General features: G+C 38.7%; 2 protein-coding genes across 6 annotated transcripts in view; both read right to left on the reverse strand.

Annotated features, from left to right (window-relative positions):
* The window catches only part of LOC117489654 (guanine nucleotide-binding protein G(i) subunit alpha-2-like), a 29229-nt gene extending 27324 nt beyond the window's left edge, over positions 1–1905 (reverse strand). The window contains exon 1 of the mRNA XM_034139118.1: positions 1227–1905. Within this exon, the coding sequence (XP_033995009.1) occupies positions 1227–1344 (118 nt within the window). The 5' untranslated portion in view covers positions 1345–1905. The remainder of the gene's footprint in view (positions 1–1226) is intronic.
* A 1283-nt stretch (positions 1906–3188) lies between these two features.
* On the reverse strand, positions 3189–26328 carry slc38a3b (solute carrier family 38 member 3b). 5 transcript variants are annotated; one of them, XM_034139228.1, is made up of 18 exons: positions 26164–26225; positions 20133–20366; positions 16872–17043; positions 16496–16516; positions 16257–16338; positions 16045–16160; positions 14241–14314; positions 13538–13630; positions 13108–13189; positions 10037–10119; positions 8999–9057; positions 8514–8678; positions 8290–8369; positions 8115–8215; positions 7189–7313; positions 6950–7094; positions 6211–6314; positions 3189–6077 (listed from the first exon to the last, which is right to left on the reverse strand). In XM_034139228.1, exons 3-18 carry the CDS (start codon positions 16970–16972, stop codon positions 5973–5975), a joined length of 1536 nt encoding a protein of 511 aa, XP_033995119.1. In that variant the 5' UTR covers positions 16973–17043; positions 20133–20366; positions 26164–26225; the 3' UTR covers positions 3189–5972. The 5 variants fall into 5 exon arrangements, with proteins under 5 accessions (XP_033995119.1, XP_033995117.1, XP_033995118.1 ...); XM_034139226.1 differs by lacking the exon at positions 20133–20366 and having other exon boundaries at positions 26164–26328; XM_034139227.1 differs by lacking the exons at positions 20133–20366; positions 26164–26225 and adding an exon at positions 25605–25974.
* Positions 26329–27924: the final 1596 nt, after the last annotated feature.

Raw genomic sequence — 27924 nt, forward strand, 5'->3', positions numbered from 1 at the left:
AGGAAGCAACATGCCCATAGATACTGTTTGATGTGATAACAAAGCTATTTAGAGTAGCCAGCTAACTTAAACTGCATGAGGGGAGAAACCAGAGGAAACCCACACACCCACAGAAAACCAATGGTTCTTAAACATATGTTTTGCTGTTGCTGAACAAATAACCTTTACTTTGACTCTGTTAGCTCACAGTGAATCAACTCCTGCCCTGGTGAAATTATATTATACACAATATTTCAAAGATACACATCACATACCAGATATGTCAAACTTGATTTCCCAACAGCTCTTTGAAGCATTCTCTCACATGTTCAGCCAACCAAAAACAACTAGCCACCCCACAGCATTTATCCTGATCCTGTGCTGTATTACCATCTCATTTGCACACTGACCCTCATCCATATCCAACCAGCTCTCACGCTTTGAGTTTTTGGTTTTCAATATACTTGTCTGCTGTCAGTTTAGTTGTGTGAACATTTAAACAAGAGACAAATCTAGACCAAGAGATGGTGAAAAACAAAGACAGTTGAATCAGATAAGAGGGCAAGTGTGAATGTGAGTGTGTGTGTTTGCTACTTGTGTGTGTACATGGTAAAAAGTAGAAGGGGTGGTGGGGGGGGGGGGGGGGGGGAGGGGTTTCCTGAGCTCCAAGCTCCACAATCTATTTAATGAAAAACTGAATATTTGCCTATTGTCCACAAACAAACACAATGTTTACTGTATTTCTTTCTTGTATTAGAAATGATCCACTGGTTTTGATAATTCCAAATAAGCTTCCTGGGCAAAATGCCAGCTCAAAGCCCTGAGGAGCTGTGCAGCATGTTGACATGATGGTATCTGACTTCTCTCCAAGTAAATGGACACTTGTGTCGGCTAACTACTAACACAATTAATTACAGGATGTGTTTCAGTAGGAAGATTTAATTGTTCTCTTCCCTGTGCTGATCTGCAAAGGCTTCTGCCTTGGCTATTTGGGGGAACTGCAGGTGGTTGGTGCCCCTTGGGATTAGTTTTTTGCCCCTACAGATGAATGTTTCCCTTTTATTTATATTTGCTCTTCAGCATTACATGAAGGCTTGGCAGATCGTTTCATGTTAACTTAATGTTAACCAAGTGGTCCCCAGGTGGATTTGCTGGATTTCAATCAACAACTGTGCAGATGTGCAGCAGCAATGATTCATTTAATTGACTTGGTATTGCCCGAGGAGCAACCGCAAGCTGTGACCTACCTAATAAAAGCAGTTTCACTTCTCGGGCTGCCTTCTCTCCGTCCTCTCGGAGGTTTTTGTCGATCATCTTTGACCTCTCCGCGGCAGCCTTATCCTCGGCGCTCACAGTACAACCCATGGCTCCAAACGCAGGGGCGCACCGACCACTTGCGGAAAAAAAGGATTCAATGTTGACGGTCTTAGCGTGCCAGCCGATGCCAAGAATAACAATGAAGCAGCTCCTGCGTCCAGCACTGCCTGCTAGAGAGGAACTCAGCCGATTCCAGAGTGTTTACCCTGGCTTAAAAAGTCAGTGTACCTGCTCTCCTGTGCAAGTGTGAGCTCAAAGATGAGGCAGATGCACCCAAATCATTTGGTTTCTTAAAACCAGTCCAGGTCCATATCGAAACGCTCACAGCCCTCTGTCCTGCCACCGTTCACAGACTGAGATGCCTGTGCTTGCTTCTCCGGTGCTGCACACGGTCTCAGCTGTCTTGTCGGCCTGGTGGGCAGCACGAATGCGGCAGTGCCTTTGGTTGTTATCCTCAGATATGTAATTTACTCATGCCTCATTGACGATTACAAGTTGTCGACCAGTCGCACCGACGTCACTTGGACAACTCGCGATAGCCCAATTAAAACAGGTGAGCTCTCCCAAAGACGTGAGCAGCCGGCGTGGAACCAATTAGAGCGCAGGCTAGTGAGGCGTGCGTTCAGCAGTGCCGTGTGCAGACTGCAGTGGGCGCTGCGCCAGTCCTCTGCAGCTCACATGGACGAAGCCTCTCAGACAACATGATGCTAATGCTATACAGCTAACTTTGAACGAAATGTGCAGTAGCAGGATTTTCTTTCGTTAGGATGCAGGAAGGGATATTAAAATGGCTATCGGGCTTATTTTATAAATACAATACCAGATTCTCATGCTGACAGAAGAGTTGGTTAATAGCGCCCCCAAATGGACATTAGTAGATATCTTTCTCTGGACGTTGCTTGGCCATATACTCTGTGAATAAGGGTATACAATAATAGACATAAGAGGCATTTTAGCTTAATTTGTAAAGGCTTATGAGCTTTAAATGTAATATTCTTATCTGACAACCCTGGTTATATAGGCTACTAGGTGAATGTGTGAAATTCAAAATGTTTTATTGCTAATTCACCTTTCTATACTACACTAAGTGTTGCTCTCCCACTTTTCTGAGACTCTTTTAGGTGTCTTCCGGTAAATGGTTAATGGACTGCATTTACGACCCCTAAAAGCTCTTTTACAAAAGTCAGCATTCACTCATTCATAAAGAGGCAGAGGCTGCCATACAAGGTGCCGTCTGCTCAGGGTTGACTAACATTCACATACATTTACACACTGTTGGCCATGCCAAGAGCAACTTGGGGTTAAGTGAGTTAGATTTCCCAGGGATACAATGATATGTTGACTGCAGGGGCTGGGATCAAACCTTCTGATTGGTAGATGACCACACACTACCCCAGCCATAGTCGTAGTTGTTGGTAAACAAGTTATTGAGTGTAGCAGAACATATAGAAATGAATGCCTTAGGTGTCAGAAATACACAAACATAGTGTTTGTCTGCTGTTTTTCCCATATCAAATATTAAATAAGTATTGTCTATGTCTTATAGCAAAAACTTGCTGAATGTTGACATAACAAGGTCAGCAGTGAGGGATCATGACAACCTAAAGTTTGGGTCTAATGTTTTTTTTACGTCAACATAGCTTATCCTCGACAGATATAAGAACACTTTCCAAACAATTTCTTAAATCATGTACATAAATACGTTTATTTGGGATGAATTTAGTATACTCCTACATTGTCGATCATAAATTATCGGGTACAAACCATTAGCAACACACCAAAAACCTGTACGGCGGATATGTTACATGTCTTAAACCCATTCCCCTATAATGTGTGCTGCTAAAACAAATATTGGTTTTAGTGAAGGGGAAATGATGACAACAGAGACAATGTAAAAACATCTACAATTATTTTATTGCCAAACTAAAGCAGTCCCTGCTATTTACACTTTATAAGCTACTGTAAATATGCATCACAATATAAAAGGTTTACATTTATATACATTATTTATATAAAGCCGCGTTTATTCACCAAAATTCATATATCTAATTATCATTTTATCATAGTGTCATTTCCAAAAATATATGTCTGAAACAACAGCTATAATAAAATATCACATTGTTGTTTTTTTTGGTTAATGAAGAATGCATATTTGAAATACTGCATGTGGTATTGAAACAGTGATATCTGTTTGAAAGTTAAAGGCATTTCAATGCAGTAGGTAGTCAGTTGTTATTTTGGCATGATCACTAAAAGTGAAGAACAAATTCACTCAACATGACAAAAACTAAACCTTCAATAACCCCACAACAACCACAGCAAACACTTGTGAAAAAACAAGGGACGGAGTTTGGTGTGTGCATATTTCCTCGGCTGTGGTAAATAATTTATCTGTAAAAAAGAAAACTGCAAATATGATATTCATAAATATAATGAAAGAAGTGATGACTTGCATAGGACTTTTCTGAAGCCTTAGAATTGTGATAAAATATAAGATCTTTGGGGAAAGAGCAGCACATTTTTCTTTTTCTTAGGCTTAAACCTTTTCTTCTGTTATTAAACACATTTGTGGTTTCTATGTAAAACCAAATCTCCTGTAATCTGTAAAAAGTAAATTTATATGCAAGTTGTAGTTCTATTGTGAGAAGCAACATTCACCTAAAGTATCCATCCACATCCATACAATTAAACTTACAATTAAGTGTAAAAACTGACAAGAACATTAATGTTTAAAACATTGTTTCATGTAAAACGTTTAAAAAGGGCTTCATAATACTAATATAACAATTTAACAACTGGATCACAGGATTTCACCTCAATACACTTGACTTTAAGATGCCAAATGTACAGAATCACAATAACATCTAAGCATGACAGTGTCAGAATGAACATCCCTGTGTTCACTAAACCAACTACAAGACGGACTGGACTTAACAACACGCAAAACATTAACCGCAAGTCTAAACAGTTAACAAGCGTGAAAGCAGATCAATATACTAAAAACCAGTAAGGCAACAAAGTTACGAAGGAATCACAGAAGCATAATACATCTTCAAATTAATAAAAATTAACTTGTTAAATTATTGCAGTCCCACCAGTGGGTTCATCTTTACAAATCCATTTTGTGTGGCCAGGAATTGTTAAGAACCCATTTAGCTTGGTTGGGTTAACCTAAATTATCTTTAAAAAATATGACCCTAAATGACCCTTAGTTGTGTGTTTCATTTGCATACGTTATGTGATATGTGCATTGCTTTAGTGCCCGCATACTGCTGTCCTTAGTCAAAAACCTGCTCTGTATTACTGGATGTTTCACTAGAGGTAAGTGACTCCCGGATTTTAAGTCTTTGATAGTGAGCTTTAGAGGTGCTGCCAGGCTTTTGACCCCAGGACAGAGCCAGGCTGTTTCCCCCCTTGTTATTACCATCTCGTTGTATGTATCTGCTGCACACATAATGTAAGAGTGGTTTTAATTTTCCCATCTCTGCAACTCTCGAAGAAAGTGAATAAGGAAATATCCCCAATTATTCCTTCCATTTAACATTTCGATTTTGACTAGATGTGTCATTTAAGTTCAACGAATTGTTTAAACCTGAAGGTACATATTAAGATCTTTTATCATCATTTAATATGGTATAAAGTTTGGTTTGTGAATTTATAAAAACTGAATGAGACTTTTAAAGGGGGAACAAACATGTTAAGGGGGTAATGAACTGTTAGGTTAAAACTAGCTGTAGCTGTACTGAGTTTATATTTAAGGTCAAAGTTCGGCATGTGTGTTAAAAGTTCTATGAAGGAGGTATAACCCTAAGAGCAAGCTCTTTGCATTTTATCAAACATTTAAAATATCTTCAGTCGTAAATATTTCCATCATTTATATACTGTAAGCTCAAACAAAAAAAAACTATATTGTGATATATTTGGATTATTGTCTTTATCATATACAGTAGTTAAATATAGTCTATTTGAAATTAAAAAACAAAGATATAGTAGCTAAATAAATATATACTCCTGTTGTTGCTCTGTGTTTGTGTGCTGTTCCAAATGCTAAAAGGCACCAGGGTTTCTGAAGGGAGTTGATCTGGAACAAGAGCTTTGTGTGACACACTATGTAACAACTCGACAGACCATATAATGAAGTGTCACTGCACTCTAAAGCCTTAAAGCACTTTTGTTTTTGTTTTATAGTGATAAATAGTTCAGAGTGCAGCTGGTTCAGGTGAGATCATCTGATTCTATTGTATTTTTGTGCGTCTCAATGAAAATAATGAATATCTGTGTATAGTTATTTCTCATGCATGTTCTGAAGCCTTCCTGTCTTCAACCTTACAGACAAGCATTCCTTCTTTTTCTATACAGTACCAGCTGCAGTTGTTTGTGTGTAAATAAAGAGGAAATTAAAGTCGCAATAACAGATGGTAATAAAAATATACCCTGTATAGTCCTGATTATTTATCAAATGTGCATCACAATTGCACTAAATTGAATTATACAACATCATTAAGCAAGGATTTTGTTCAGATATGTGTTAAGTTACAGTCAAAAAGTGAATTTAACTTGAGCAGTGTGATTCCAACCAACACACTGTTAGTGTGTTTCCACTAAGGTGACAGAGCTCCCTTTACATTGACCAGTTATGTTTCCCCCTGTCTGGAGCTCACACACTAAGGCAGCATCTAGTGGCCTCCAGCAGCGAGACCGCCCCCTGTGCTCCAGTCGATGATGATGAAGCTCAGACTCATCACCATGAAGATGACCCCCAAAGCAGCAAAACAGGCAGCCTGAGAGGTTGAGAAAAGGAGCACAGACAGTCACACAGACAGTGATTGTCAAGAAAAAAGCCTATATCACACAGGATAATCACCAAATTAGCTTAACGAATCAATAAAGAGAGGAATGACTTCAAGGCCTCACCAGTATTTTAGGAGCAGAATTCATGGGTTCATCTTCTTTGGGAACGATGCGGATGTAAAAGACAGCAGGGAAGATGAAAATGAGGCATGGAGCCGACGTGGCACCTGTAAGGAGACAGAGAGAAAGGGCTGGTTAGGCACAGAGCATACAGCACTGCACCGACAAGAAGATGAAACATAGCCTATGTACTGTAAATCTAATCCTTTTCAGTTTTCTAATGACGTTTTTAAAGGTGCAGTCTATTTTTGACATTATGTTTACTGTCATGTATAGTATATAACTTGCAACAGAAACGTTCTGACAGTGGTAACAGTTAGCCAAAGTACATCTCAAGCTCAATCATGAACATATCAGGACAGATTACAAACATTTGTCTAGACTAACCTCACATTTAAGGATATTTATTTTTTGAATTGGAATGATAAGATGCCTGATGTGATCATAATCTGACAGTTTACATAATTGTTCAGCTGTTAAGTAAAAAATAACACAGATATTAACTGAAATTGTGAACCCTAACAATTTACAAAACAGATCCATATATTGTATCATCTGTATGCACATGTTTATCAAAGCAGAACCAGTGGCTTTCACATTGCCCTTGGCAGTCCTTTGACATAATTGTTTTCAACTTTGACTTCTAACCTGTAAAACATGAAGACACTGAGTGACAATAATATTGACTCAGGTCGTCAGTTCGTCCGTACAGTTTCAGATCTATGGTCGGATCTGTACTCACCAATGATGCTGAAGATGCTTAGGATGTTGGGAGCAAATATCACCAGCATGTTGATCAGGGTAAGCAGAACCATAGCAATGCCAATGTGACGCAGCCAGTTGAAAGACTTAGTGGGGAACAACATATGCTGGATGGCTCTACGTACCTGCAGAGGGACAGGTAGAGGACTCAATGAGGACAAAACACTATAATATCATATGCATTAAGCATCGCAGGGAAGAAATCATCAACAAACGTACAGGGAACAACACGATGGGGACGGTCAGCGTCACAGCTGTGAGGACGGCCACTCTCACACACAGGATCAGAGTGTCGTAAGGATCAATCCGGCTGTAAGTGTGCAGCAGTTCAGGTTCCACTTTGCCTATTGAAATAATAGGAAAAAAAAGGTAGAAAGCTTGTTTGTCAACTTCTCTCATGTGAAGAGAATTCAGCACATTGTCACCACAAGAGGGAGCTAAGGCTCTATGAGTAGGAAGAGAAGAACAATGCAGGCTAAAGCTTTCTTCAATACAAAACTGCTGCCATGTATTTTTCCACAACACACATTTTGCAATTAGGGTAAGTAAATCGTTTTTTCATCAAATGTCAGACCCTGTAGATCCCCAATTCAGACTGGAGCAAACACTACTGATCTATGTTCTTAAAATGTAATGAATGTAATTTTAAAGTTGTCTTGGATTATTGTGTTGGTAATAATATATGATGGGTGCTTCGAGATTTGTTCGAAAAATTGTTAGTATGATATATTCAATGTAATGGTGTTGATTATAAATTAAATGTTTGTATTGTCTGTTGATTCTTTAGTGTACCCTCCCAGGGAACTTACAGTTACAGTTTGTTTATAGGTACATTCCTTTCGTTATATATTTGTAAGCACAAAATAAACTTCTTCTTTTTTTCTATAAGGCATACTATCCATGTTACTCACCACAAGGCTTGAATGTGGTGCTAGAGATTTTTTGATCATGTAGGGATTTGATCACAAAGTCACTTTCACAAAAAGCATCTCTCTCTATAAGCGAATTCAGCTCTCCTTTTGCTTTACTGTGTATCTTTTGACAGTAAGATATAACTACCAATAAACTGACTATGTGATACTTACATAACATTCAAATGTTTCTAAAGTAATTAAGAGAAAGAATAAAAGACAACTGTTGCTCACCCAAAAAGGTCAGGTAACCAAAGAGAGCTGCCAGAAAATACATGGTGTACATGACTAAGATTGAGATGTTGGAAAGCTTCTGCATCCTCTTCTGCGTTGGACTGAAATCAGAAAGTTGAAAGTGTAAATGCAATGACATGTTAAAATATTGACAGGTTACAGAAGGGAGACTCACTTGCGGAGCTCGGTGTAGATGGGGAGGACCTCAGGGTGGCAAACAAAGGCGAAAGCCAGGATGGGGATTGTGTATGCTGTCTGTGAAGAACACATTAACACATGATTAGCAGAGCAACCAAACCTACCAACATAACTGTGGGAACTCTGCAGACATGGACATTTGTGGACTTAATGTTAAAAAACAATCCAGATAAGCAGACTGTCTGCACCTCGGCTTCCTACCTGTGAGTTGATTTTGAACAAGCGTGGAGTGCAGTCGTCCTCGTGAACCAGACCGTTGTTGTAGTCGTGGCCGTGACTTGAGACATTCAGGCTGAGGTGCTCAGCAGTACTGTTGGCTGAGAACTCTTCAAATGGGCAGGGAATCTGAAACTTCTTATAGATAACCTGCAGAGGGATGCGAAAGAAGGAAAGAGAGAGTCTCAAAGACAAGGTGCGTGAAAGGATATGTCAGGGTCAGCCACCAAATAAGTGTGATTTAGCCTCTAAGTACTTTTTACGGTCAACCTATGATGCATATTAAGAGGCTTGTTTATTCGCCTTATCAAAGATAGCCACATACCACTGAAAATAGAGAAGAGGGTGGGAAAGGGATGAGGGTGGGAAAGTGAGAAACATGAGTGCCAAGATGACATGCCAGAACAAATACGCCTCCTTGTGAAGAGTTAATGTGATGAGGTGCTACAATGTGAGCTGGACCGACTTACCGCAGAGAGAAAAAACACCATACAGCTGAGGGAAAATCCACTGGTATAGCCGAGGTAACCTGCACATGAAGATAAAAGGGCCATTAATGTCACAGCTCCTGATCCATTTGGCCTTCATGTGTTTTATTGCAAGCTGATTTAGTTACACATGAACTTCACAAAGCTTACAGTCTGGAGGTTTCCCACTGTTCTATAAATGAGGCGTCTACATCACCTCACATCACTATGAGACCCAAAGAGCATGTTTGTTTCATGTATTAATGAGTAACTCAGATTGAGGATGGGATCAACTCAGGGAAAATTATGTCTAATTGGGCACCTGCTGTTTCCACTGCCAGCGGGGGATAAAGACACTAATTGCTTGACCTTAAGGTAACACAGCTCCATCAAAATGTCATTATATAAGTTGGCTCTTTGTCAAAATAAAACATAATCCTAATAAACAAGTGTTATACCCATGTATAAAAAATATATATTTTGCAAACGTACAACAGGTATCGGAGATAAAATGCTTTGAAAAGAGCTAAAAATGAAGTTACTTAAGCGTAAGGGTCTAAACTTGTTGACAGAATTCACATAAAGGCCTGAGTGAATACAGAGAGAGAGGCAGAAAAGTTCAAGGACATCATTTACTAATAGTCTGTTAACCCCAGGAGGCAGAAACTCCGGCTCAGGAACACAAAACTAGAAGCCGATTTCAACTGCAAAAAGATAAATTATGTGTAGTAAAAACTAAGCTAAATCAAAATGAATGAGCCTGGCAGTTTTTGCATCTGATAATGTTGAACTACTGTCTGATCATGACGACTTACCATGAGCAATTAAAATGTAATGCCTAGCTTTTTTTGTTTGTTTCTTTGGCAGAACTGGACTTCCATACAGTAGCTTAAGACCCACAACTATTTATTAGTATTTACCAGGAATATTAGTCTATTGCAGTGTGTGTGCAATCTGATGAGAAATAGACTAATATTCCTTGGTGGTAAATACTAATGTCTTAGTCTGGAGAGCAGAGGTCCCAATGTGCTCGTTACTCACCAAGCTGTTTCATCAGAGCCAGGGGCAAGATGATACTGGCAGAGACCATCATGACCAGGTAGTTTCCATTCAAGTACCACAGACTGTTTGGAGAGAAATATTGTTTACTTTGATGAGCTCAATATTTCAAACATTGGCACAGAGATGCAGCTAACAGAGAGACAGCGACACAAATACAGTGGAAAAAAGTTTTAGACGGTAATAAATATGTTTATATATGTATATAAACTGTTGGTCTTTTTCTCAAATTAAATGGTCTGAGAGCAACAATTGGTTGTCAAGGGTTGACGCGTTGCATTTGCCAGACGGACAGCAACCTGCTGGGAACATTGTTGGCCCCGACATCATGGAAAATGTGTCTGATATGTTGCTCTCAAAAGAAGTGCTGGAATACACTGTTATGTAATTGAAGATGTTATGCAACCTTTCATGGTTGCAGAAAATAAAGATACAGCGGAGCATCAGTACATTAGACGCCCAGTTTGCGCAGTACCGAACCAATGTAAAGAAAATTATATATTTATTTCATGTTAATAATACACGTATGATAATATTTTTGTAATAATCCAGCACCAATTCAAATACTTTTGTGCCCCACACACAAATAAGGATAATTACTTTATTATTTTTCATACCAAATGATATTCTTCACAATACCTATCTATTGAAAATCTTATACAGCTATACCTAAACAAACAGCCCGACTAAGTTTCCACCTTTAAGGCATTGCTTATAGGCATAGCAACAGTTTTGGGATCAAGTCTAAAAAACTTGTGGGGATGGAATGACATATGCAATCTTAGCCCCGCTTCACCTTTAATCCTATAGGGATCATGTTGCTGTATCATTGTTGGCTATATGTGGGTGTGCGCACTTCCTCCCAATATACAAACGTTTTCCTGTGAATACCCTTCATAAAACATAGGCCTTGTAAAGCCCACACATTAGTGCTACAGTGGGGCTCCATGACGTTCTTTGCCATACTGTTGCTGTGACCTTGTGTTGTATGCAAAAACTTCAGATATTTCACTAGCTTTCAATCAGTCCCAAAGTATTTATTTATTATGAACAAATGGTATGTTTATAGTCATGTGAAAATATGTCAGTCATTGAGGTGGGCAACCTGTTAATATAATATACTTAATCTTGGTATAATTGGTAGCAGTTAGCAGTGAAAGAACATCTAAAACATCAGTAGCTGTAGAACTGAGATGAGCCCGAGCAACAGGAAGCTTATAGAAACCATCAAGGGCCTAAATCCTTGTATATATACCATCTGTGTTGACTATAGCTCCTGTTTAAGCTCTTAATCCTGTTATTCTTAACCTTCTGATGAAACACAACCAGTCAGATCAGCTGCCATGCATACAGCATACGGGGATATATGCACCGTACAGAGAGATTTGCCACAGTGTTCTATCTTTTTAGGTGATAAGGTGATGTTTTTGTGTGTGAGTTTCTGTTCCAATAAGTAAGGTAGTTTTTTCTCAGTTGTTTCAATATGGTTGAGTGAAGTTCTGGATTCTCTGCCCATTCATGTGTGCATGCTTGCGTGAGGTGGACTCCCTTGAAAGCAGGGGAAGTCACAGGAACCACAGGACATGCCCTCTTTAGAAATGTAGCCTGCTTGTCATATTAAATGGCTAAATAAGCTTTTGCATGTGAGATGAAATGTAGCTGCTGTGAACCCAGAGCTGCGAACGGGAAGGTCAAGACCCCAGTCAAACAAGACCAATCCAAGTCAAGTTTAACTGTATTGGATTTCGAGTCATTGAGGACAAAGTCCAGGTCAAATTACAAGTCTTCAACGGAAAATTGCAAGTTCTGCATTTGTGTGTTTGCAATACTTTGGCCTCATAAATAAGCTATTTGGTTATGGAAGGCCTAGTAGTGTTTGAATTATCTTTTTAATTATTTTGGATTTTCTTTATAGAGCCTAGTCTGAACAAGACAACAGCCCTGTGTGAATTCCTGCTACTTCCAAATATCTGACCTTCTCCTTGTGTGACCATGCAACCGTCAGCCCCGCCCCCCTGCCACCCGCTCCTCATTCCAGCCTGTTCTTCTGACGCCACAGATCTGAACTGCAAGAGGTGTGCCCAGTGGAAATGAACGGTGTGTCTCGGTTGCTGAGTGCTGGCCCTCATCTGACCTGTCCTTATGCTCGGCCTCAGTATTTGGCAACCATGTTACACCACCTGCTGCTGTCATTTGGGTGTGTGTGTGTGTGTGTGTGCGTGCGTGCGTGCGTGCGTGCGTGCGTGCGTGCGTGCGTGTGTGTGTGTGTGACCCACAGACATTGAGACATCAGCATTTGAGCCCTGAAATGAATTCACACAAACAGATATAAGTGTAGCTTGCTCCAAAATGAATGCATGATAAAGGCCAATGATGTGCCCTTCAGAATGGTTATGAAAGAGCTTTCTAAAAGGGAATGGCATGAAAATAAAGAAAAAACACTTCACCCAATGATAGTTGGAAAATTGAGTATATGCATGTCTACTGTAAATGATATTGTATATTGAATTGAATGTTAGATACCTAAGAGGGCTGCCTATATGTTTAGCTGCAACAGGTTAAACACAAGTGTGAGATGGGTTGCTGTCGGATATTTCTGAAGTTTTTTTTTATCTTTCAGGCCTGAGATTTTTAAAGAGTGACTGCTAACGTAGCTGCAATCCCTTCTGAGCACATGGTTTGTTTTTAGATTTGAACAGGCAGCTAGAATCCACTTCAGTTTTCCGGGCCTTATTCAAAGTGTCTGTGTCTGTAGCATGGCTCTGACGTACAGTAAACACTGCTTGCCTTCACAAGCTGACAGCACTGAGGGTTTAGGTTGTGTGTAGACATAACTGACAGATAGTACCCAAGCATGGGCCCCCTGCAGTTTAGCCAATTACAGGGAGCCATTTTCATCACACCCCCAAGCTGACCGAATCAATGAATGGTGCAAACTGGATATATCCTCTGTCCACAGTGTGTGCCAGGCCCCTTGACCTGGCACACACTGCCTGGACAGCTGGCAGGTGTCACGCGCCTTTCACTAGCAGCACTAAAGTGATCATACTCACTGAGATTCGGGATCTGCCTTCAGGAAAGTTTGGATTACCAGCGGTAACTCCGATTTCACAATGTACAGGTAGCTGGACATAGCTATAACAGAAAAGACAGACAAAAAGGTGAACATTTGACCCAGCATGCCTGTGGGCTTCCTGAGCAAATAGACATCGGCAAAGCCACGTCACATTATTTGTGTGTAACTGTCAGCGGTAGCTACTACTGAGGAAACCAAGGTCATGTATGTGTGATTAAGCAACATAGTGGAGGTTATCTTCTACAATTTGGAAGAGTGGTGGTATCTTATCATCAAATTCAACTCAGCATATTTTAATACATTAAAAAGGTTTTAGAGCCACATTTATTTTAAATTCCACCTTTACCAAAGAATGATTTAGCTTGTTCTTATTGGTTAATCATATCAGTCATTTTAAAGTACTTTACCTCCAATATTCTGCAGAGTGATTGCTATACCAGCAGCCATTTTTCCAGGAGTGCCAAAGGCCCTGTATCCAAGTAGTTCATAAGCTCGAAGTCCTGTAAACACATTGCAATTACATTAGTATTTACTCAGTTATGTTGGCTGATAAGTGCCTTTGAGCAACACAATAACATACTTCAATAACAAAAACATTTCTAACAACAACACAAAGTTATTTGTGAATGTTGGATTAAAACCATTTGTACATTTCACAGTTTTCATATTTTTTTTAAAACAAGAAAACATGACACACCAGATCATAGAATGCACTTATTTTTTAATTAGCCTTGTTATAATAAATCGAATCCATTAAAGAAGTTCAGTAAACTGGGAACCCCATTTAAAAAAAAAAATCCAAATCCTTAGGAGATGTAAACAATAGTAATAATTGTATTTGAGTGTATAACTGGAATAAGCAAATTGACTGCAATAGTATAAAAGGTAGTCCGATTAAGTTTTGAGTCCTTTCTTGATTTTTTTGGAAATAATTTGCTTGATTAATAGTCAGGAACCATTAATCAGATATCTATGTCACTTTGGATTATTCTGGTTGCATAAAGTTGGATAAATGTCATGTAAAATTATGTATATATACATATATTTCTCATAACATAACTCAACACAATAATATGTAAAATAAAAGCAGAGACAACACCCAAGGCTTACCCACAATGCCTGAGGATTTGAGCAGCAGATGAATGGAGTAAGATGACAAAGCTGCTACTGTAGTCAGAAGGAACCTGTGACAAAGTACAGAAACAAGAGTCATATACACAACCCTATTTCCACAAAGATATAGAGTGTTCCTCCTGAAGAGTCAAGACAGCACAGGGATCTCAGGTCAGCAATGGTCAGAGGTTGATCCCATATCTAGCTGCTTTTTCAGACCTTTCCCAGTATTTCTATAAAGTGTTTGTATCTTGTGTCACAACTGTAGTGAAAATATTCCAATGGCCCTTGTCTGTATAGGCAGAGGGATGAGGGTCGAGCCCTCATATTTCACCATCACCTCAAGCATAGCAACGGCTCTGTAAACTGTCCAACCTTTCTGAAGTCAGAAGCAACTCAAGTTTGACTAAACTCACAAACGGGCATTTGTTTTATAGATATGCTTTAGAAAATATACCGTGTAGTGCGATGTGTTCTGTGAAATATTCTCCTCTTGCTACTGATCCTTCTTGACTGCTCTATTTCTGTGTCTCATTGGAAATATGGCGACAAGGAATGAGAATGTCTATTTGTATGTCTGATGGATCAAGGGTTCTCTTACGAATAAAGTAGGCAGTCCAAAAGAGTACCAAACCTTTAGAACATACGTGTGTATGACAGAGACATTTAAACACGCAACACCATCAAACACACAAGTGACTATACAGGAAAATATTGCAAAAACTTGAAAAGCTATTCTGTTTGCTTTCCATGAATTAAGATTGTTTTGAATGCCTCTGGCCTATTCCCCTAAAACATCCACTTGCCTGTAATCCCATAGAAATATACCTGCATAACACCGTCCAAATGTCTGTAAATGTGTTTGAGTTATAGTGACCTGTTGTAATGAGCTAATGGATAGCATTGGGTGATGTGCTACACAGCCAATAGTATGTGTAAGTAATGTATACATCAACTAATAGCAACTGTAATACTTCGGGAACATTATGCTACATAACAATGATTCACTTACATGAAACTAGTCCCTGAGCATATTTAGTTGGAATACCGCTGACCCAAATACCTACAGAGATTCTATTACCTGAAATTACCTGCAGCATCCATCATTGGAGGAGCTACTCTTTCAAAGTTCTAGCATTGAACTGACCTCATATTTTCAATACTAGTTCTACTCACTCTCATCAGCTACACAAACACAGACTATATTACATTACATGTCATTTGTTAGACGCTTTTATCCAAAGCGACTTACATACCATATGGTATATATACTATTTGACCAAGACAGCAGCATTCTGAAAATGAGAAATCCAGATGCCTTTGACAAAGGTTATTCTGGGCTGTAGCCTTTTCTGGGGTGTGTATGAAGCCTGAGAAAAGGGTATAAGTAGGGGAGGGCATATCACGGTACATGATATGTTTCAGGATGTCATGACAGACACTAAATCACTCCAGTAAGTAACCAGCACCACTCGTCTTCTTATTCGCGCCACCCTATCTACCGACTCCTTAACTGTCATCCCTCAAGTACATTAGAGAGTCTCAGGTCTTTATAATGCTGTTGGCAAATATCGTATTCTCAAGTGAATTAAAACATTTAACATTCTCCACACTCCAGTGGAGTAGTATAGCTTTCGGTCCAGGCCCACAGAAACACGTTGAAAAGTTTGGAAACTTAGAACAATTCAGAATTGCAACCATCAACAAAAGTACATTTGCATTTGTTTGATAGTTTGAAGTGGGTGGCTTCTAATTAATATGTTGGCACCAATTAGCATGGATATTTATTTTATTTACTTACAAGAAAAGAAGTATGCCAGTGTTGGCCATGGCATATGCCAATCCCAAGATTCCACTGCCCATAATAGCATTACCCAGGTTGAAGACAGACATGCCAAAAGAGGTCTTTCCTTCAAACTGAGGGGTGAAAAAAACAAGAGCATTCAATATAAAAAAAGAAAAAGACCTGATGTCAAGTCTTACTGTTGTTCAATGTCTGTAAACTTCACTTACATCTGTGAAATGTATATTTTTTTTCCCGTCTCCACTTGGTAAAAACTCCTCATTCTCCAGCGCTCCATCAGGATCATCAAATCTAGGACACAAATGTATCACTTTTAATTATTGGTCTCTCTATCTATCTCTGGATACTAGGCACACATCTGCTGAAGAAATTCTTGGTTTTATGCATTATCAAAAGCATGGTTACAAATATGCAGTTGAAAAACCCATTCACACAAATCTCCACATACCTGACTGTTTGAGTGCCATTTCTTTTAAAGGATCCAACCGATGAGGCAAGCAAAAAACAAGGTTAACATGCAATTCACAAAGTGCACATAATGCAGGAAGTAAGTCATACTGTATGTCACTCTTCAGATCAGTTTTCCGGGGTTATTATTAATGAGAAACTTTCATCCCAGGAACAAAGTTATGTACATCGAATAGTCTCTTTTTAAGTTAGTATGAGGTAAAATAATCCAGGATTTCACACAGGTAAAATAACAATACAGAAAGTATTACAGTCAAAAGTGCACCACACATGCAGTGTTATAATGCCATTAACAGTGTGTAAGTGACAAACGGGCAGCCATTGATCTGTGTTTGAAATAGAGGAAAACTACTTACACATCCTCTTCTTGCATCATCTTCATTGGCACAACCATTTCCCCTCCAAGGTCGTGACTTTTCCCGTTGGATAAGATCTCTGACTGAGCGGGTTCCATCATCCAAGTTATTAATTTATTATTTTCTGGCTTGAATGTTTATGATGAAGTAGGTCGCTCAATAACTTGAATATCTGGGGAAGAAGGAAAAAGGACATGAATCACAAGCAGTATATGTAAGTGGGTTCGCTTGTTTAAGATGCATTATTAACAGAAAACTATTTCATCAGTTTCTAACTATGGTCAGCGGGTTCTATGGAAGCACATTTTCTGCCAAATTCAAACAGATTCGTTATTTTTACATCAAAGATTTAGTTTATTTCTGCTCTTCTTACTGGTTAGGGTTAGGTGGGTGAGACTGAGTTGGTTGCAAGCTGTAGTAGGCTTTATACATTGCAGTTGTGTTTAGCGTAATTGCCTTAATTTCTGTTTGCTTAATTGTAATTATGTACAACACCTTTTCACTTTCAAAGAGCAGTGTTATTGCCTATTAGCTAAAACAGCCGTTCCTGTGATAATGTACGGACATTTCTGAGATCAATGATAGGCGTCATGAATCCTTATATGCAATATTTGTCAGTACAACATCAGTGTAGCAATGACTCAGCTCTGCTGTTGACACAGTGACTTCCAGCACCCAAGACCTGACCTCATTTTCCCACTAATTCAATTTGTTCAGCAAAACTTCTGCAATACATAACCCGACATGAATGGTACGTCGCTGTAAATGATCACCGGCTGAGATAAAAAAGCTAGAAAGTATGGCTAGTTTCTTGTGCTTGCAGAACTTCTGTACTGAGCAAGGCAAACAAGTCCAGACCACAGGGTCAAAGGTCAAGGTCTGTTTGAGTTTTTTGGACTTTTGTTTGCTCTTGTCCTTTACGCAGCTAATGTCACAAGCCCCCACACAGGGACAGGGTGGTTTTAATGATGAATTTGAGCACAAAGTGATCAAACAAAATGCTTAATCACTCACCATAACAGGCTTTAAATGACTGAGAAAGTGGTTTTTAAAACAGTTATTATCATGATACTATAATTATACATTTCAACAGTGTATTTTGATGTGTAAGCGTGGGGTTTTCTGAAACCACAGTTTGAGGAGAAAGGAGATTGTAAATCGATCAATCACTTGGAAGCTGTTAAGATAGGGACTCTGTTGAATACACTGTGGATAATTCCTGCTTTTCTATATGTTTTATATCTTATTCAACTAAATATAATTGGATTTTTAAACAAACAATTGATTTGGAAAAGATCATGGTCAGATGAATAAATGATGAAAGTAGCTGGAGTTTCAGCCGTATTACTAATGAAGAACTAACTTGTCATTGCCTCCCTTGATTCCAGCGACATAAATGAATCCTCTTCACTTCTTCACGGTGTGAATTCTGAGAGACAATAGGTTGTTGTTTGCTGCTTCCTCTGTGGCAAATGTACAGCAACTCAGTTGTGTTCACAGTGTCCTCTCAGCCAGAAGATCACTGATACTGCTATTCCCACCCTACAATTAAAGAGGGCCATTGATTCGCTGTCACTGCAGCTATACAAGAAAGCTGAGAGCAATAAAACAAAGTCACTCTAAACAACACTAAACACAATAATTAGACATGGTGGCCTGTCCATTAACAAACAATCTTAGGAAGGAACAAAACTTTGAGAACCATCTTACTTAAACCTTGGAAACTAAAACTTGTGACCTCACAGAGATCCTCCATTTCCTTATCTAGTGAGTAGTTTTATCTGCCCAAAGTTAACATATCCTGTAACGCAGCCTTAAAAGCCCGACATGTCAATACTTTCTGTTGCAATGTCAAACTTAGGTTATCATCATTTCAAGAGGGACTGTGAGGAAAAGAAAGTGAAGAGCAACTTCATTTTTAAATGAAATTCATCATAATGTCTTGCATCATCAGTGATACACAACCTGATTTAAGTATCACAAATATTCCCACTCTCCCTTCAAATTAATTCCAAGAAATGTTCTAATTGTGGCTTCCAGGGATTCAATATGCTTTTTTGTGCATGAAAAACAAAGAAAACAGCAGATGAGCCTGGAGCCACTTACATTTATACTACAAAAGGAGGTACTTTGTACTGAATACTGCGTTATATTTGAGAGTGCTATACACTTTCTATCTTTAGCGGTGAAGGTAAAGTTCAAGAATTAGATATTTATTACAGTATGTGATAAAACAAAAAAGTGCATTTAGGTTTTTATACTTCAATATCCTGGATTTTACAAGCCAATGACAAGTACCTTAGATTTGTCAAGGCAGGGGAAATTGAATACTTTATCCTTTGCAAAGGTTTGCATTTGACTGATTTATTTTCTGCTCTCAGTCAGACTAAGTAAAATATGATTATTTTATTTCAATACAAATGCTGTGAGCTGAGAGAAAGCCTTCTGTGTATCCAAGGGAAACAGGGATTACACAGTACAGCACAAAACACAATTATAAAATAATCATATACAAAGTTTTCTAGAGGAAATCACCCAGCCATAAAATAAAACATTTCCAGCCGTTTTTCTGGGTTTTTAAGAAGTGTGATAAAGACCTTTGAGACCACATCAATCTGTTGCATTTCTCAGTTAAAGTCAAGGTGCATCAACAGGAAGTCACAGAAAATCAGCTGCATTAAAACAAAAGGACAGAAACTCTGAAGCAATGTCTGTATACCGACCAAGCCTGAGATCAGGTAACCTCAGGTACATTTGATATTTAAAAAACGTACAGCGCTGGTACTATTAGTGCTGTGTAATCTTCGCTAGCGAATGGTAGGCTGTACCGTTTAGCCATGTCTAAAGGTGAGATAAGACAGCTTGTTAAAGACTTGACAGATGTGTTTAACATAGTGATTGTTGTGCTGCTGGCTATACTGTAGCTATACGGTTTGCAGATCTTCTAAGCTGTTTGGGTCATCTGAAGAATATTCTGGTTGTAAAATGTCATTATCATCACATCAACAAGAAAACCAAGAATGAGCTTGATGCAATTGGACAAATATTGATGTTTCAAATTAATAATTGAAGTAGTATGATGGTCCATGAGAGAAAGATATGCATAGTGCAATATATCCTCTTCTATTGAGCACCAGGAGGAGTTATTGGACTCAGGTTACATTTGAAATGTTTGACAAGATGGGAGGGTTAATAATGATTAAATGTAAACATTTTCTGTTGTTCTATTGTGAGATAATGTGTATATAAAAATGTTTTCACTTGATTTCCTATCTCTTCTCGTACGAGTTGGAAATTAATCAGGGAGGGGCCAGGGTAAGAGGGGAGCAGTGCACATGTAGATGAGGAGAGGCCCATGTGGTGGGGTATCAGGAACGGGCACGAGGTCCAGCCAGCCGTGCCTGGCAGCACCAGCTCATCTCAGCCACGTGCCTGCTGGGGACACATGCTCATGTCCTGCCATAATCTGCCAGCACCTGCATCACATATTTTATTCTGTGGAAAAGCAGGTTTAACAGATTGCTTTAATTATGGTCCATTCCTCATGAACTACTTTTTTCCCCTGATTTTTTTTCTGGCACTGTAGTCTGTACAAAGGGATTCTTTAAATGTATATATATATATATATACATTTGCTATCATCTCTGGGAATGTATATCTGCATATGTTAGGAAGGATATTACATTAAATTATCCTTACATGCATATCATTTTCCTAATAAATCTGATTGACAACTCAGTACAGTAACCGTACAGTAACAGTTATTGTATAACTGTTATACAATAACTGGAGCATTACAGCAACCTACAATTCATGAATATGTTTTAATAAAAAAGCTAAACCTTGGCTCAGCACATTTATGTTCTCCATCCTAAGATTCAAGTTTTTAAGTAATATAAGCAAGAAAAGATCTATCTGAAATTCATTACAACAAAGGCATTAGCTTTCTGCGTCACTGCCTACTTAGGAGTGTTGCATGACAAAACACACACACACACACACACACACACACACACACACACACACACACACACACACACACACACACACACACACACACACACACACACACACACACACACACACACACACACACACACACACACACACACACACACACACACACACACACACACACACACACACACACACACACACACACACACACACACACACACACACACACACACACACACACACACACACACACACACACACACACACACACACACACACACACACACACACACACACACAACATCACAAGTCAGCTCTTGACAAGTCACTGATGCTTTTCAGAGGAGAAAGAGTCCCCTGACTTTTGTTTGGACAGAAGCAGTTACCAGAAACCAAATGTATGTATCCTCCATCAAATGTGGCATATACCTGTCGGGTAAAACATTTAAGTTTCACTGGAGAGGTCGTATGTCACAGGATTTTCTAATAACTACCAATACAATACAAGTTAACTGAATGTTTTATACAATATATAGTCTTCATCACTGCACACACACTGACTGGGATCATCAAAAGGAAACTATACTGTAAACAAGGATACAAGATATGTTCAATATGCGGTTTACAAGTTGGAAACATAATAAGTGTTTACTTAAAGGTTTATCTGAGAATATCAAGATAAGCTTTCATCTAAATGATGATTTGCAGAGCGGCATCAACAAGCCTGATAATGTTATTCCAGGTAACACATGCACAGTGGTGGCAGGTAGACCCCTAAATGTGCATTTAATTAATCAAACAGAAGCAAGTGCATAACAAATGTCAATGTGTAAATGTGACTTTTGTGTTAAACCCCATTGTAAATGGAATTACTCAGATTTAACAGCCGTTGGGGGTCCAGAACTCTTTGCTGCATGACTTCATAAAGTGAGTGTTGGTCCATTAGTTCAAAATCAGGAAACTATGAGCACTACTGATGCATGTATGAAGGCGACGACTGACACATCCTGGATAGAATACAGGAGGTGGACATAACACAAAGAGAAAAACACATGTTCAATGTAGTGCAATCTAATGTAGTGACCCTTTGTAAACCATGGAAGGTACTTTGTATGGTCATTTAACTGGACAGCATTACTTTGAAAGATATTCTTTTTGTATTTTGTCTGTCCCCTGTACACAATAAAGTAAAGAGGAATCAGCTGTGGTTCATAATGAGATGATGTGCTGGTGTCAGTAGATTCAAAGACGAAGACGAAGGGTGATATGTTATGGCTGATGGGAATGATGGGAACACTAAAGAAAGTTTAAACACATGTGTTTAAACTGAGCAACATGCATGTCAGAGTGCATTGAAGTGAGACGCAGTGTAACAACAGCAACTGTACAAATATCATCTTGATCCTTTTGAAAGTAAAGTAAAGGGTAGGTGATGTAGCTTAGCTTGTATCAGTAATTCAGTAGTATTCACAAAAAAGAAGCCCATTGTAAGTTACCATAAGGAATCTGTACATTTCTATTAATTATGCATACATGATGACAAGCTGAGGGAACTTTTCTAAGTAATAGCTTGGCAACCTACAGCTGGCAGCAGTAGGTTCAGGGTAATTATACTCCAGGTAGATATTCAGGCCACTTGGGCACATGCCCACTGTATTTATATATTTAGACTGCAGACGTTATAAAAAGTATCCCTATTTTGATATGTAAAGCCACTAAAAGTAGGATAACACATGTTAACTTCTAGACTGAAATGTTCTTATCAGCATGTGCATTTCTGTATGTTGCCAGCGAACCTCTTTAGGACTACATATTTACAAAATAAACATATCACACAGGAGTCGTGGTAAAGTGTGACTTTAGAACCACTAATAATAGGCAGTAACTGTACACCAAGCCAGAGTCAGAATACAGCCAACTCATTACAGTTGTGTTCAGATTATAGTGTTGATAATAATTTCACTTTATGTTCATTTACAGAGTTTTGTGTTTGGAAACATCTGCCACTGTTTAGGTTTACTCTTGCTGCTCTAGAATTGTTTTTGACGTCAGACAACAGCTGTTTTCAGGGAAGCCCTGATAAACACACTGTGCTACCTGTGCAAAAGCCAAACAGCGGGCAGTCTAGGGACAAGGAAAGTGAATATTAACTTATTATTTGCAAGGTGGACATAAACACAACTCCAAATAAATGCAAATCAGCTATAGCAGGTGATAATGTTACAGGTGACTTGTGTTTTTTTGTATGCATATTGTACTGATCTAGGGTTCACCAGGGCAAGGCTTGAGTACTTTTGTTTTCAATCAAAGCGATGGTGGTGGGTTTTTTTTAGGCAGCATTTATTTGGCACTGACTCTTCATGAGCTACAGAACACCACAAAACAAAAACTTTTTGAACAGACTGACAGCCACAAGACAAACCAGATAAGAAAATGGCAGGTTGATCTTCTATACGATGATGAAAAAAAACAAGATTTCTAAAAAGACAATCTGTGAGATCAAAGTGCCTGCAAGGAACATTAATCATTACTGGATGATTATATTCAACGTATCCATTGAAATAGATAACATCGACAAAGGACTCTCCAATGACTTTCATATAAATAGCATATGCTATAGTCAAGTTCAGCCCCACAGATTATGAGCCCCATGACAAAGATAATAATAACCTCTGGAGTATCTGACACTTAACACTAGGTCTGACTTTAACGCAGATATTCACGTTTCTCGCCAGTGTGACAAGGGGGTCCAGCTGGCGGCTTCTAAAAAGGATAAAACTTCGGGCTCCACATGCCACGCACCTGCTGGCTCCACCTCAAACTCTCAGCCTCGTTGATCACAGCACACACTGGGGTCACTGACCGCAGGCGAGCTTATCTGCTCACTCTCCACTGTGATGAACCCGAAACAAAAACCCATATACTATATAGGGTATTGGTGTTTAGATTGGGGCCAAAGTCAAACACATACCCCCTCACCCCTCCTTGAATACACAGACAGAAGACTTTCTGTATCCAAGAATTGGGTAAATGGTTTCAGTATATACAGTTGGTTTTTCAGAAATGTTTCCTAATTTAACGCTCTTCCTTGGAAAGTTACATATCTTCACTAGATGACCACTCATCACCTGCATTCAAGCACTTTGAGTTTAAGTGTCTTGTTTCACACCATCTTAACAGTTGTTGCACAGCAATACAAACATTTCCACACCCACACATTTCTAAATGCCAACAACAACCAACCAACAATCATTTTATTTTATATCAATTTTCTTGATTAAATTATTATCTTTTGGTAATAAAATGTCTCTACAAATAAAACATAGTCAACCATTTCCTAATCCTAAAAAGGACTTGCTTCAATCTAGTATTTTGTCCAAACAAAAGTTCAAAACCCAAATATTTAAAGTTTTCTAATATACATGAAAATGTGTGAATGCTCACAGAAAATATGCAATATGGTAGGCTTGTGAGATGTCAATCTGTTCAAAATAATTGATACATTTGATGTTGATTAATTGTATAAATATGCCATGTATGTTACATTTGAATTTGAATGATTAGATGGCATTGAACATAAGAAACAAGAAACATCAGGGTGTTTCAAATCCCTGGCACACCTTCATTATAAGCGTAAAACATAAAAGATTGAAATCACAAGTGAATTCTCTCAAATACTCGTGAAGGGAAACGTTATATTTAATGTAAGGAATTGTTGTCAACTTGTCAGGCACACATTATAACACAATATCCCATGGGTTAGGCTCAGTCAGCAAAGAGTGATAATGTGCAGCTTTAACTTCCCACACAGTGCGCTCTTCCTCCACATGGGTATATTTAGCTGACAATAACAAAGGCGAAATGCTTTAAAAGGCGGCTACCGGTTGTTAAAGCTACTGATATATATATATATATATATATATATATATATATATATATATATATATATATATATATATATATATATATATCAGTAGCATGTTCTGACGCAGACTCTGTGGTGTCCAATTATGTATGACTGTTTGGTCGGATATGGTTTTTGGTAGTAGGAGGAAAAGGAAATAGTCGTTGCGTTTTACTCGAAGCCATGCGGCTTGGATACCGCCTTCAGGCTGCAGTAAATGGTTTTTAATGACTTAAATACCAACAAAAGGGCGTAATGAATCAATCGACAATGTATCGTTTACGACCGACAACTGCATGCTTGTAAAAAAACAAGTCCAAATATTTTCTGCAGCCCTTTTTACCAAACAAAGTAATATATGCTTGGGATTCACACTTTGGCCATGTATCCCCTCATACAGCTGTTGGTTTAACCTGTTGCAAGGCGACCCTGCAGACTGAACCGACACGTATACTACAGAAAGATTCAAAATGCAACATCAGTGCCGAGACAATAGATGGACAATCTGTCACTAACTCCTTCAGGCACATGGTCCTGACATCTGGACTTGGTGCTCACATATTGGGCCAAACATACTATCTGTCTTTATTGATCCCCAAAAAGGTAACAACGACATATGCCGCAGTTTTGTGTGCCATCAGATCATATATCCTTGGTAACAATGTTCATATTATCTCCAGTATTCCTTCCTGGGCTACAACACAGCCAATGTCTGGTTTGGAGGAAAACAAGTCATACTATAACCATTGTTTTTAAAATAATACTTTCCAAGGCTTAACCTTTCTTTAAAAACTCTTAAATACAAGCATCATGTAAAACACAGCAGCAATATATCTAGAAGTGAAATTAAATTCCGATTTGTTCAGTCTTACCAAAGGATCTTTTCACGAAGCCTTCAATTTAATTCCAGTGAGGTGTGGGAATAAATGGGATGGCCACAATCTCTTTCTCCTTGCGTGTTTTCTGCTTTTCCCAGCGAGAGTATTAATATCTATATTAGTGGTTTATCTTTACGCACGGTTTGACCGTCGCTCTTAAAGTCAGCGCCTACAAAATGCACTTTAAGAAATGGTCGGCATTGAAAAAGCCTCGGTAGTTCAACTGTGGGGGTCGCTTTAAGTCCGCCTTCTTTGAAAACTCCCCTATAGCTGCGCTGTTCCATATAGGTTTTCACCGCATGTTTTCCTAGTAGGCTATCCACCTCACACACAACAGCAACAAAGATTATCAGAGACTGGTTTGTATGCATGACGGAATTACGCATAAATGGCACTGAAGGCTGGCATATAGCACAACTCCGCAAAAACAAAGTGCGTAAATCAAATATCCGAAGTAAGGACAGGGTGTGGCTCACACGTGTGTCTGTTGATTGGATTTGAGTATAAAACATACATTAGACAAAAATGTGAGATACAACAAGTTACAACAAACCTTTTTTATGTCTCTGTCCCGATCACTTACGCACCAACAGGCTACATGAGCACGCACACTGAAGGAGAAGTATATTTTCCGTTCTTACTTCACTCTCTAAACCTGTTATATCTGATTCAGCAGCTCCCAGCACGGAACAGACAAGGAGTTGGCACCTGTTAAGAGTCTGGAATGTGTAGAGCTATACTCACTTATGAGAGAACAAAAGCTGGGCACATGAAAAGGTGAGGAGGTCATCCTTTGCCTCTGGCAGACAAATACATGAATTCACTAATTGACTTAAATTGCATATTTGCACAGCAAGCTCAACTAAAGTCTCTGTCTCTATTTTGAGAAAATGCTGAAGATTGTTGTGTCATAGATCCTTGCAGATCTGAGTTCACCAATCTGTGGATGTGTACAAAGGAAAATAATAATGCAGACAGCATAATGAAACATAACTGATTTGTCCAGCAGTGTGGACAATTGTCTTTAGATGATCAAAACATTGGCAGCATGAGATGCTGTTATAAATAAATAACAATCAAACATAAAATGAAATACCAGAAGTTGCAATTCAGACTAAATCTGTATACACATACTGAGTATGAAATTGACATATCTGCAATGTGTTTTACAGTGTCATCTAGTTTACCAAGAAACCACTTGGTAAAGTGGAACGTTTCTAAGGTCTAAATGTATTCGTGGAAATAACGTCTAGCGTCCCCTAGAGGCAATATTGGCTTAATGAAGTTAAGGGGAAATCATTTCTAACAGTTGGCCTTCTTCTTATCATCATCTACACCTCCTTTAAAAAGGTCATCATGTTGTATCCTCCAGAGAAGGTTTAATGTGACCTTTCAGGATGATAGTCTCTTCTAGAGACCAAACAAATGGTTTGACACTGGAGGCAAAATCAATGTCAAATTAACAATATTATAAGACATTTTACCGCAAAAAAATATCAAGATACCTGTATTGCTAATTATAAAGGTATTTATAGTTAGACTAGACTGGTGCGAGTTGCCCTGTGTTTAAGTAACCGGCCTTCTCCAAAAAACAAAATACATTTCAAAGCTAAACAGCGAAGTGTCTCACTGTGCTTCAGTCAAGGAGTGCTCTTCATGAAAAGTGTCTTCAGATAACTTCTGTTAGGATTTGGCATTATTTTGTTAAAATTAGACTTGATATATGTGACTGTTGTTTTCACCCAGATGGTTAGAAGGCATTCAATTACCAGGTCCATCAGTGTCTGGCTTTTTCTCAGGAAATTGGATGCTTAACTCTGACTTGAATGTCATGGAAATTTGTGGGAGGCACACACTGGGTTCAGAGACAGCACAGCACATACCTTGGAATATACTTTGTACAGTCTCTTATTCTACTGCACAGCAGGTTTTTTTAGGAGTAGTAGTATATTACGGCATTTAGCCAGTCGACAGAGATCAGAGCGGTCACAGAACAAAAGGAGGACATTATAAAACCCAGCTCTGAGTCAGACTGCTTCAAGCACTGTGGGACTTTTTGGTGCTTTCTGGCAGGCTCCCAGGTGGTATTTGACTAACATAACTAAGGCCTACTTTAAATTATAAATTACATTTATGGAAACAGTTTGTCTTATCAAATGTGAAACATGTTGCCCTGAACTCCTGTCCCCTGCCTGCTCGCACTACACTGCACTCTACACACCAAAAATGTGCCTTATCAATGTTAAGAACTTGCCCAGATCTTTAATCAACTTTACAGTTTATTTAAAAATAGTTTTATAGGCGCCCTGGTATT

The sequence above is a fragment of the Trematomus bernacchii genome, unplaced genomic scaffold, assembly GCF_902827165.1.
Source record: "Trematomus bernacchii unplaced genomic scaffold, fTreBer1.1, whole genome shotgun sequence".
Classification (NCBI taxonomy): Eukaryota; Metazoa; Chordata; class Actinopteri; order Perciformes; family Nototheniidae; genus Trematomus; species Trematomus bernacchii.